The sequence below is a fragment of the Heptranchias perlo genome, chromosome 11 (genome assembly GCF_035084215.1).
Source record: "Heptranchias perlo isolate sHepPer1 chromosome 11, sHepPer1.hap1, whole genome shotgun sequence".
Lineage (NCBI taxonomy): Eukaryota > Metazoa > Chordata > Chondrichthyes > Hexanchiformes > Hexanchidae > Heptranchias > Heptranchias perlo.
Genome location: NC_090335.1, coordinates 55,197,351 through 55,210,461, shown reverse-complemented (window position 1 = coordinate 55,210,461; position 13,111 = coordinate 55,197,351). Strand labels below are relative to the sequence as shown.

The window sequence follows — 13,111 nt, the reverse complement described above, 5'->3', positions numbered from 1 at the left end:
CTACAGGCGCAGCTAGTTCTGGAGCACAAGGCTTCAGCACTACAGCCGGGATGTTGTCGGGGCCCATAGCCTTTGCTGTATCCAGTGCACTCAGCCATTTCTTGATATCACGTGGAGTGAATCGAATTGGCTGAAGACTGGCTTCTGTGATGGTCGGGATATTGGGAGGAGGCCGTGATAGATCATCCACTCGGCACTTCTGGCTGAAGATGGTTGCAAACGCTTCAGTCTTGTCTTTTGCACTCACGTGCTGGACTCCGCCATCATTGAGGATGGGGATGTTTACAGAGCCTCCTCCTCCCATTAGTTGTTTAATTGTCCTCCACCATTCACGACTGGATGTGGCAGGACTGCAGAGCTTTGATCTGATCCATTGGTTGTGGAATCGCTTAGCTCTGTCTGTAGCATGTTGCTTCCGCTGTTTAGCATGCAAGTAGTCCTGAGTTGTAGCTTCATCAGGTTGGCACCTCATTTTTAGGTACGCCTGGTGCTGCTCCTGGCATGCTCTTCTACACTCCTCATTGAACCAGGGCTGCTCCCCTCGCTTGTTGGTAATGGTAGAGTGAGGAATATGCCGGGCCATGGGGTTACAGATTGTGCTGGAATACAAATCTGCTGCTGCTAATGGCCCACAGCACCTCATGGATGCCCAGTTTTGAGCTGCTAGATCTGTTCTGAATCTATCCCATTTAGCACGATGGTAGTGCCACACAACACATTGGATGGTATCCTCAGTGCGAAGACGGGACTTTGTGTCCATGAGGACTGTGCGGTGGTCACTCCTGCCAATACTGTCATGGACAGATGCATTTGCGACAGGTAGATTGGTGAGGACGAGGTCAAGTAAGTTTTTCCCTCGTATTGGTTTGCACACCACCTGCCGCAGGCCCAGCCTGGCAGCTATGTCCTTCAGGACTCGGCCAGCTCGGTCAGTAGTGGTGCTACCGAGCCACTCTTGGTGATGAACATTGAAGTCCCCCACCCAGAGTATATTCTGTCCCCTTGCTACCCTCAGTGCTTCCTCCAAGTGGTGTTCAACATGGAGGAGGACTGATTCATCAGCTGAGGGAGGGCGGTAGATGGTAATCAGCAGGAGGTTTCCTTGTCCATGTTTGACCTGATGCCATGAGATTTCATGGGGTCCAGAGTCAATGTTGAGGACTCCCAGGGCTACTCCCTCCCGACTGTATATCACTGTACCGCCACCTCTGGTGGGTCTGTCCTGCCGGTGATGGTGATGCAAGAGTCTGGGATGTTGGCTGAAAGGTATGATTCTGTGAGTATGGCTATGTCAGGCTGTTGCTTGACTAGTCTGTGGGACAGCTATCCCAATTTTGGCACAAATCCCCAGCTGTTAGTGAGGGGGACTTTGCAGGGTCGACTGGGCTTGAGTTGCCTTTGTCGTGTCCGGTGCCTAGTGGTCCGATACCGGGTGGTCCGTCCGGTTTTATTCTTTTTATGGCTTTTTTTAGCGAGATTTTACAACCGAGTGGCTTGCTCAGTTGAGGCCAAAGATCAGCTATGATATTATTGAATTGTAAACAATTTTACAACACCAAGTTATAGTCCAGCAATTTTATTTTAAATTCACAAGCTTTCGGAGGCTTCCTCCTTCGTCAGGTAAAATAATATTATTGAATGGCAGAGCAGGCTCAAGGGGCCGTATGGCCTACTCCTGCTCCCATTTCTTATGTTCTTAGGTTCTTATGAATGTGACCATTGGCCCTCGTACTCTAGTTGGCAGTGTAAACTTGGCCTCAGTGCATTAGTCTTTATTGCCGAATAAGTTACACGCATCTGAATCCCATGCCCGAGAGAGAGAGAACTATGCTTGTCTGCTTAAAAAATATAATGGAAGGGCTGCAATAAAAGAACTGCCAAACAGAAATTCCCATGTGGAAAGCTATATGCACAAAGTTTCATAATAGGAAAACACAAGTGTCTTCTGCTGCTTTGACAAATATAAGATATTTCAGGCATCTGCACATGCACAACCTTGGTGCTCTGCAAATAATGCCATTAAAGCTGGCTACTTCAGCTCATGTTATTAAAAATGTTCATTTTATTTCCCAGCGCCCTGCCCTGAATCCCTTGTCTTCACTCCTGGGCTGTTCCCACGGGTAATGCTGCGAGAGAATCCCTAGTAAGAAAAATAAGATTGAAACAAACAATTTCCTGCTTATAGCTTTCTGAATGTGCTTTGAAATTAGAAATGATTTTTAATACAATATAATTTTCCTGATGGTGTTAAAATCTGTTTTATGCAATAGAGAATTCAGGAGAAACTTCTTTACCCAGAGAGTAGTCAGAATGCGGAACTCGTTACCACAAGGAATAGTTGAGGCGACTAGCATCGATGCATTTAAGGGGAAGCTAGAAAAACACATGAGGGAGAAAGGAGTAGAAGGATATGTTGATGGGGTTAGATGAAGAAGAGTGGGAGGAGGCTTGTGTCGAGCATAAACACCGGCAGGGACTTGTTGGGCCGAATGACCTGTTTCTGTGCTGTACATTCTGTGTAATTCTGTGTTAATTGACACTGGAAACCTTTTCAAATGATCAGCACAACAATCTCAAGCAATTCAGAATTAACAAGTCAATTCCTTTTGTGTGCACAGAACAAATGAAAATGATGATCCTTATTAAATAAATGAATATGGTTATATTTACATAATAAATTATTTACCCATTTGAGGTGTTTGAAAGAGAGAAGCAGAACAATGGAGGCATGGTAGGCTGCACAAGAAGTGCTTTGCACTCACCCACACACCTGAACACACTTTCAATTCGCCAGACGATTAGTGCAGTTGGAGGCTCCCAGTCCCAAAAGAAGCTGGTGTGGCAGATCCAAGGCACAACTATGATATGTGAATGCCTGACTAACCATAATATTGATGTCATGTTTTGGGATTTTTTGATCATTTTTCCACAGAAAGGATTTGGAAAGAGCAGTTACTTTCAGTGTTGGGTTTTTAAAGAAAAAAGGCTGAATTGATAGGTAATTAAGATGCTAATGAGTTAGCTGTGATGTTGTTTCCTAATAGATTGAAAATAAGCAATTTGTTAGCCTGTCTCAGCAGTTGAAAAACGCCTCACAACTATTGTATTGCAAATCTTTGATTCTTTTTACTGGCTGTGGACAAAGAAATATAAAATAGAGGCTGAAAGACTTGCTGGCAGAGAGGCTTTTTTGAAACAGGAAAGCTACATAGGCGGTCAGGTTTGTCAAAAGGAAGATTGAGGGCTTTCACTAAGGCAAATGGGTTAGAAATGGTGGAAGTTATTAAAGGGAGTGGGGCAGCATGAATAGGAAATTGGTTAAAGGACGCAAAACAGAGAGTAATGGTTAAAGGATGTTTGTCGGACTGGAGGGTTGTAAACAGTGGTGTCCACCAGGGGTCGGTGTTGGGGCCATTGCTTTTTTCAATACATGTAAATGATCTGGACATGGGTGTTGGGGACACAAAAATATGGAGCATAGTTAATTGTGAAGAGGACAGTAAAAGGGCATAGCTAGGTTAGTCGATTGGACGCAGAGATGTCTGATGAAATTTAATGCAGGAAAATGTGAGGTGATACATTTTGGGACGAACGATAATGAGAGGACGACTTTAAAAAAATGTCGTTCATGCCCTCAGGACGTCCCAAACCACTTTACAGCCAATTAAGTACTTTTTTTTTAAGAAGTGTAGTCACTGTTGTAATGAAGGAAACACGGCAGCCAATTTGAACACTACGCTAAATGGTAAAACTTTAAAAAGTGTAGAAGAGTAGACTTAGGGGTTCAAATACACAAATCTTTAAAAATGGGTGGACAGGTTGATAAAACTATAAAAGTATAAACATATGGTAATCCAAAATAGGGGCATAGAGTACAAAAGCAAAGAAGTAATTCTAAACATATACAAATCATTGGTTAGACTGCTATTAGAATATTATGTCCAGTTTTGGGCACCTTACTTTTGGAACTATTTGCACTGGTTCATGAGTCAATAACTAGAGGGCAGAAATTGAGTTTTTTTTACAAAAGGTTTTTAGAAGCAGTGATGGATGCAGATGTAGTTGAATCTGAAACTAGGGTTCTGAATCTAAATAAGGGAAATTACGAAAGTATGAGGTGCGAGTTGGCTATGATAGATTGGGGAACTTTACTAAAAGGGATGACGGTGGATAGGCAATGGCTAATATTTAAAGAACGTGTGCAGGAATTACAACAATTATTCATTCCTGTCTGGCGCACAAATAAAACAGGAAAGGTGGCTCAACCGTGGCTTACAAAAGAAATTAGGGATAGTATTAGATCCAAAGAGGAGACACGTAAATTTGCCAGATAAAGCAGCAAGCCTGAGGATTGGGAGAAGTTCAGAATTCAGTAAAGGAGGACAAAGAGATTGATTAAGAGGGGAAAAAATAGAGTATGAAAGTAGACTAGCAGGGAACATAAAAACTGACTGTAAAAGCTTCTATAAATATGTCAAGAGAAAAAGATTAGTGAAGACAAATGTAGGTCCCTTACAGTCAGAAATGGGGGAAATTATAATGGGGAACAAGGAAATGGCAGAACAATTAAACACATACTTTGGTTCTGTCTTCACAAAGGAGGACACAAATAACCTGCCAGAAATGTTAGGAAGCCAATGGTCTAGTGAGAGGGAGGAACTGAAGGAAACCAGTATTAGTAAAAAAAAAATAGTGCTAGGGAAATTAATGGGGCTAAAGGCTGACAGGGCCTGATAATCTACATCCCAGAGCACTAAAGGAAGTGGCCCTGGAAATAGTGGGCGCATTGGGGATCATCTTCCAAAATTCTGTAGACTCTGTAACAGCTCCTACAGATTGGAGGGTGGCAAATGTAACCCCACTATTTAAAAAAGGAGGGAGAGAAAAAACAGGGAATTACAGACCAGTTAGCCTAACATCAGTAGTGGGGAAAATGCCAGAGTCTATTATAAAAGATGTGATAACCGAACACTTGGAGGGCATTAACGGGATTGGACAAAGTCAGCGTGGGTTTATGAAAGGGAAATCATGCTTAACAAATCTACTGGAGTTTTTTGAGGATGTAACTAATAGATTAGATAGGGGAGAACCAGTGGATGTAGTGTATTTGGATTTTCAGAAGGCTTTTGATAAGGTCCCACACAAGAGGTTAGTGTGCAAAATTAAAGCACATGGAATTGGGGGGAATATACTGGCATGGATTGAGAATTGGTTGACAGACAGGAAACAGAGAATTGGAATAAACGGGTCTTTTTCCGGGTGGCAGGCAGGGATCAGTGCTTGGGCCCCAGCTATTCACAATATATATCAATGATTTGGATGAGGGAACTAAATGTAACATTTCCAAGTTTGCAGACAACACAAAGCTGGGGTGGAATGTGAGCAGTGAGGGAGATGCAAAGAGGCTCCAATGTGATTTAGACAAGTTGGATGAGTGGGCAAGAACATGGCAGATGCAGTATAACGTGGATAAATGTGAGGTTATCCACTTTGGTTGTTAAAATAGAAAGGCAGATTATTATCTGAATGGTGATAGATTGGGAAAAGGGGAGGTGCAACGAGACCTGGGTGTCCTTGTACACCAGTCGCTGAAAGCGAGCATTCAGGTGCAGCAAGCAGTTAGGAAGGCGAATGGTATGTTGGCCTTCACTGCAAGAGGATTTGAGTACAGGAGCAGGGATGTCTTACTGCAATTATACGGGGCCTTGGTGAGACCACATCTGGAGTATTGTGTGCAGTTTTGGTCTCCTTATCTGAGGAAGGATGTCCTTGCCATGGAGGGACTGCAACAAAGGTTTACTGACTCCTGGGATGGCAGGATTGATGTATGAGGAGAGATTGGGTCGACTAGGCCTATATTCACTAGAGTTTAGAAGAATGAGAGGTGATCTCATCGAAACATATAAAATTCTAACAGGACTAGACAGACTAAATGCAGGGAGGATGTTCCCGATGGCTGGGGAATCCAGAACCAGGGGTCACAGTCTCAGGATACGGGGTACGCCATTTAGAACCAAGATGAGGAGAAATTTTTTCACTCAGAGGGTGGTGAACCTGTGGAATTCTCTACTACAGAAGGCAGTGGAGGCCAAGTCATTAGATGTATTCAAGAAGGAGATATATATATTTCTTAATGCTAAAGAGATCAAGGGATATGGGGAAAAAGTGGGAACAGGGTACTGAGTTAGATGATCAGCCATGATCATTTTGAATGGCGGAGCAGGCCCAAAGGGCCAAATGCCCTACTCTTGCTCCTATTTTCTATGTTTCAGAATATATAATAGCTTTTAAAAAGGTAAAGGATACATATTTGAACTAAAAGGCCTTCTTTGGTGCTGTAGAATTCTATGATTTCTATTTAGATCTGATCTACACCAGGAAATAAAAATCAATCCCCAGTGTGGCACCTCCACAATCTAATATAGTAATAACTAACAGGTATCAGGAGTGGCTTTATTATTGATAATATTAACCCTATATACAGTTAAACAATAAAAGAAAAATTTAAATAAATCGAATACTTTGCTTCTATTTGCCTTGCCTTTGATTTCTATTCTTTTTACCCTGTATTTTCCTTCATCCCCATTCCTTCTGTTCTATTTTATATAGCTTTTTATGACTTTCATCTATCCTATGCCTTTGTTCTTTTAAGAAGTTCTTTTTATTCTGTACCTTCTGATACCTATCATCCATGTTGAAGCTAGGAGCCACATCAAAAAGAAAGTTCTAATGAAAGGCCATCAACCTGAAATGTTAACTCTGTTTCTCTCTCCACAGATGCTGCCTAACTTGCTGAGTGTTCTCAGCATTTTCTGATTTTATTTCAAAAGGATTGGCCTCTGATTTCTGAAAGCTAGTTCTAAAGACTTTTTAAGCAGTCAAACCTTAGGATTGATGTTGTGTCATAGTTGTTCCCATGCTACTACTGGACAAGTTACATCATCAGAGATACTGGCAGCCCAGTTTGCTAGGACAAGATAACTCATCCACAATGCAGGAATAGTTAAAGAAATCATCCCATTATAACTTATCAAGATGCACTACCTAAATAAGTACAGTGGTAGACATCAAAGTGTATTTCCTTTCATTTTTTAAAATTATGTTTTTTTCTATCATCTAGCAGTGTAACTGTAATCTAGATATTTTTCTGCCTTGCCTCCTAACATTATTCTCTAGCATCTGAAATACTGTGTTTATCTTTCCAGTGTATTGATGACTGGCTGAAGGAACAAAGCACATGTCCTATTTGCAGGATTCTTGTACTAAAGCCAGAGGACTACCCACAGCTGTCAAAAAAATAAGGTTTTCTCTTTTAGTAATATTAGAGAAATTGGACATTCAAGCAAGAATATATTTGAAAATACCTATTTTGAAAATGAACAACAAAATAACCTTGTTCATTCATATACTGATTGTACAAAACCTCATGGTTTTAAATATTTTGGAGATCTCTGTTCAAAATGTTCTCTTTGACTACAATTAGCCGTTGATAACTTTAATATCCTTTGAAGTTTTGACATGTGCATTTTTCTTATCCTGTAATTGCTGCAGTGATCATTTTTATTCAGTTTCCAATGCCCAGTGTTATGTTGGAATGAGAAGTGTAAAGAAACAAAATATTTTTAATTTGCATTACTCCCTGGAGAAACTTAAGAAATGTAGAAAATAGAAAAGCATGTAATAGAATTTTATTTTTGGCAAAACATCAATCTCCTTTACTCTGCAGCCTCGCACTATATGATCATATATGCTGTCCCTCTCTGACGTCCAAACACATGCACTTCCAGCAGGTCTCACAGGCTAGCATTCAGGAGCCAGAACTCTTATCAGATTTGTTTTTTCTTCCTCCACGTAGCTAGGGGTTTGAACATGGGATCTCCTGGCCCCCCTCGGAAGTCATTTATCAACTGAGCTATCAAGGCAACTGAGAAAGTAATTTCTAAACACAAGACAGAAATACGCTTGGTTAGTTGAAGAGTGAAAGAAGAACAAAAAAAAATCAAATGCCTACAAACAAGAAAACAGGCGAGAAAATTGAGGGAAAACAATCAGACTGATGGAGTCAGAAGTTCAATGTAAGAGAAGTTGTGAAAACTTTAGATGGCATTCAGAAAAACTCTATAACATTAACATTAGCGTATATTTTGGAATTGTTTTTCTTATTCTACTTTTGGGAGAATGTTAGGAAAAATTGTGTTCATTGTACCTTTTTATTAAGAAATCCAATAGCACAGAATGAGAGTATGTGGTTAAACTCAACATAGCTACTGCATTTACCCTCCAAACACAGATCCTGCACATACTTTGATGCTCATTCAGTGTGAGAGATATTTATTACCTGAAAAATTCAACGATTCTGATACAGGTCTAGTTATATCTCATCTAGTTTGCGATTTATTTTAGCAAGAATATAATGATTTCATTACTGTTAAAAATAATACTTGCATTTATTTAGTGCTCTATCATACTGAAACATCTCAAAGCCCTTCACACACAATAAATTACTTTTAAAGTGCAGTGTCTGTTGTTATGAGGTAATGTGGCAACTGATCTGGGCCAGTTACATCCCACAAACAGCCACAAGATCAATGGCCAGTTCATGTATTTTTTTGTGATATTGGTTGAGGGAGAATTGTTGGCCAACTGACCAAGAGAACTCCCTTGACTGTTCAAAGGCTACAACATTAGCAACTGTAACAGTAGAATTGAGTTTACAGTATCATTAAAACCGATGAGGAAACTAGTGTACTAAGTTCTATTTCTGAGCTGCTCTATTTTAATCCGAATTACTCAACAATAAATACCTCAGCTTGACACCCAAGCTGACAAAATCGGCTGACTAGTTGGTCCTATGACATCATTAGCAGGAAACATACTACCAAGAACACCCTGATTCCGACCACAGAGACCCTGCAACATGTTCTCTTTTAATACATATATAATAATAATCTGTGGCTAACTCAATGACCACTAGTTTCTGTGAAATTATGTTCTTAAGAATTTTTCAGCATTTATAAAATGAACACCTGACTTTGCTGATTTTACAGAAAACACATTCCAGTTCACTCCTCCCCAAATTCCTTTAAACACATTGCAGTTTGATGGGTGCATATTAGCTGCCAGGTTGCAAAATGCATTCGGTCAGGCTAGATGATTGTTTTTTTCATAATCCAGAAATAACATTTTTTTGTACTGCAAAAACATTTAGAAACAAATTGGTCTTCCACCTTCCTTGGCCTTAAACCACTAAGTGTCAGCATCACTAACGTGGGGTGTGATTTTAAAATCAAAGTGCAGGTGCCTTGGGGGTGGGGGGGCGGGGGAAAGAAAATCGGGATTTTTTTTGGAGCTTGAAGGAATCCTGGTTCAAACCTGCCAAAAAACGCACATGACCCAGAGCCATCTGGGTGCGCACGCTATTCCCGAACCCGGAAGGGATGATATTTAAAGTACTTGAAATGTGCATAAATGTAATTAACAATGATGGCAAGCGATTTCAACACTGCCTCAACGTGTTTCCCATGCCGTGCGAAACACGGCATGGGAAACTTGGCAGGTTGCAGCTGGCAGCTATTTGGACATTTAAATCCCTGTTTATCAGATGGGGGTAAAAGGTCAGTTATTGCAGCAACACTCATTTCCCTCAGACTTACTTTTGCTGGGAGATCTTTGTGTGTAGACTTGAAATTCTTGGTTTCCATTCAGAACTGTTCTATTTACACATATTTACCTACTTTTTGGACTCCCTCAAACTGACAACATCAGGATGGGGAGTGCAATGGCTGCATTCACCTGTACATCCGAGGAGGATGAACAGGTGAATGCACTTCTGCCACTTGCAGCTCCACCACAAATAGGTGCTCCACAGGCACCTGCACGAGCAGAGAGGGGAACAACAGAGGGTCTGACGTCGCAGGAAGCATTACCCTCGTGAGGGGGTCTACAGACCGAGGCTGAGCTTCCTGGACACCTCTGAGGAGCAGTGCCTACGGAGGCTGAGAATGAGTCACCAGGTGATCACAGACATCTGCAGCCTCCTTCATGCCGAGCTGCTTCTGGTTGGGCCTGGTGACATCGCATTGCCCAGCGCAGTTAAAGTGACCACTGCCCTCAACTTCTTCGCCTCCGGATCATTCCAGGGCGTCACCAGGGACATCGCCGGGATGTCTCAGTCGTCTGCACACAAGTGCATAAGACAGGTCACCGATGGTTTGTTTCGCAGGGCGTCGCAATACTTCCCCATGGATGACCTCAGCCACACGGAGAGGGCAGTGGGTTTCTATTCTGGCTGGCTTCCCACGGGTACAGGGTGCAATCCGAGCACCTCTACACGAGCCAGGAATATTCATCAACAGAAAGGGATATCACTCCATCAACGCGCAGTTCATTTGTGACCACCGGAAAAGATTTCTTCACTTGTGTACCAGACTCCCTGGCAGCTGCCATGATTCATTCATTCTGAGGGAATCCAACATCCTGCCCCTCTTCCACACACCAAACAGCCTCAATGGCTGGCTCCTTGGAGACAAGGGTTACCCTCTGCATAAGTAGCTCATGACACCTCTGAGGAACCCCATCAACGAGGAACAGCGTTGATACAATAACAGTCACTTGGCCACCAGGTCTGCTGTTTGAACATGCGATAGTACTACTGAAGATGCGATTTTGGTGCCTGGATCGGTCTGGGGTTGCGCTTCAATAAACACCAGCGAGAGTGGGTCAAATTATAGTTGTCTGTTGTATCCTGCACAACATAGCACAACAGAGGGGGTTACCGGTTGATGAGCCCCATGCCCTCATCCGACATCCACATCTGCAATCAACATTGAGGAGGAGGAGGAGGGGAACCCATCGGCAGAGCAGCTACTCACCTGGCTGCTCGTGAGGTCAGGGAGTCACTAATATTTGAACGATTCTCATAAGGACATATGGAAAGTGAGGATATTCCAGTCCTCTCACCACCTGGAAAGAGCAGCGCCAACACCAGCCCCCTCCCCCGACCCCCCAACCCCGTGCACAAAACAGTCCAACAACTACATACACCCACTGGGTGGTATCGGTCTCGTCGTTCATGATGAAGCACATGAAAGGGCGCTATCACAAAAGCCAGTCAAGAATGGACAAGACGTGGCAGTAGCTGTGAGAATGATAACATTTAATGTGAATTTAACAAAAACCAAATATAAATGAAAAACATGACAGTCTGTCAAACACCCTTGTGCATAACCTTCGTGATCACAAAACCTTTGCCTTTCTCTTCCTACTACTTCTACGTGGTGCATCCCCTGTGGCTGTAGCAGAGGTAGTGGCAGGTTGCTCATGTTCATGCCCTGACTGCCTAGATGCTTTGGGCCTGCGCTCTCTGGGGTTTTGGAGCCCATGAGGCCCTCGCCAAAGACTGCTCCACCTGCACCTGTGCTGGGGCAGACTCGGCCACCTGGCAAGGAGGCAGCATTGCGGGTACTGGTTGAGGGATGGGCAACAGGTGAGACGTGGGAGTGCCTTGAGTGGCATCCCCACTTCCATATCCCCTTTCAGCATCATTCCTCTCCTGGACCAGGCCCACATCGCTCCTACCACCCTGCTGTAGAACAGTTTAGAGGACATGTATGCAGTCTTGGAAGCCTTGTTGTAAAGTTTGTCTGCTTGTTTAAGGAGGCAGAATGTTGTTCACCGTGAGTCCAAACGGCCATTGTCAGGGCCTGAATGGACTCATTTGTGAGCCATGCTTGAAGGTCAATGGAGGCTAGCCTTCTCTCCATCGCAGACATTCCGGCACTTACCAGCGCCACTATCTCAGACGTTCCCGCGCATGCCTGTGCCACCATTCCACTCATGCAGGAGGTCGACTCCTCCATCCTCTGCGCTATTGTGGAGAATGTTCCAGTACCTCGCAAATGTGCTACTGCCTCCCCGATCATTCTCTTTTTAAAGGATGGCCTCTGAGGTTCAGCATCTGCGTCCAGCTGAGCAGAGCCTGGAGAGGAGTGCGCCCACCGTGCAGACTCTCCACAGCTGCCCCTGCCACTAGTGTCTGCTCAGGCTCACCAGGTGCCAACCCAACTAACTGACTACTAGGACCCACCGAGGTGTGAGTATCTGCGCTGGTGGATGGCTCGCTAAGATGTGACAGTGTGCCCTCAGAGGCCGGGAGCTCCTCTGAGGAATCGCCCTCTCCCGTCACTGCAGTCGTTGAAGGGCCTGTAAGAGAACATAAGGCAGTATTAAGCATCATCACAGATGTGTCATGTTGCGATGAACATACTGAGGTGTTCAACATGCCAATCATTCTTAACATCAATTCATATTGTGTGAGATGAATGTTAAAGTTACGTCACCAGACGTTTGTGGGGTGCCAATCTCGGCGTCCCCGACCGACAAGCACCCGATCTCCAGGGCCTCCTTCTTCGCCTCTGTGAGGACCACTATTTGTTGTAGCTCCCCTCCAGTTCTCACCCTCTCGAATGCACTTTGAGCTCTCTTCTACAAGGGGAGAAAGTACAGACGTGTGAGTGAGTGATGGTGAAGTGGTCAGCCGATGAATGCATTGCTTTTGGAGAGGCTGACCGTGAAAGAGATGCATCAGAGGATGAGTATCAGACGGAGACATCACATTGGATCAGGATTGTAGTGGTGGGTTCACAAACCTGGAAATAAGGTTAATGCCCACCAATTAAGCCCCAATCGCGTGGGGAACGGTAAGGTTTAAGTATTCGGGTTACCCGCTTGCCCATTGACACCCCCCCCAGCTGCCATCCCACCAGCTTTTTAAAATCATGCCAATGTCGTATAAATAGAACAACCAATTTAGGAATGATGTGATATAGGGAAACAATTAAACATCAACTTATACTAGGGAGTGGTGGGGTAAGGGGAAACAATTTGATATTAATATGTACAGGGGAGTAGTGGAGTAAGGGGAAATAATTAGACATTAGGGTATGATGAAACAATTAACATTAATATGTTCATCTATCCTTATGGTTGCAAACTGGCTTCATTGGTTTTCCCTGAGATCACTTGATCCTAATTCGAGAACACTACACTATAAATTACTGTTGTCAGTATTAGCAGATGAATGCAAAATACATTTGTAGGGATAATCACCTCC

The 13,111-nt window shown here is 43.3% G+C and overlaps 1 protein-coding gene across 4 annotated transcripts in view; it reads left to right on the top strand.

Moving 5' to 3' along the window:
• Positions 1–8,752, top strand: part of LOC137327359 (E3 ubiquitin-protein ligase DZIP3-like) — a 124,821-nt gene extending 116,069 nt beyond the window's left edge. For 3 of the 4 annotated variants that reach the window (XM_067993069.1, XM_067993068.1, XM_067993072.1), the window contains one exon: positions 7,206–8,752. In XM_067993069.1, the coding sequence (XP_067849170.1) occupies positions 7,206–7,301 (96 nt within the window). In that variant the 3' untranslated portion in view covers positions 7,302–8,752. The remainder of the gene's footprint in view (positions 1–7,205) is intronic. The other variant, XM_067993071.1, reaches the window with a different exon arrangement.
• Positions 8,753–13,111: the final 4,359 nt, after the last annotated feature.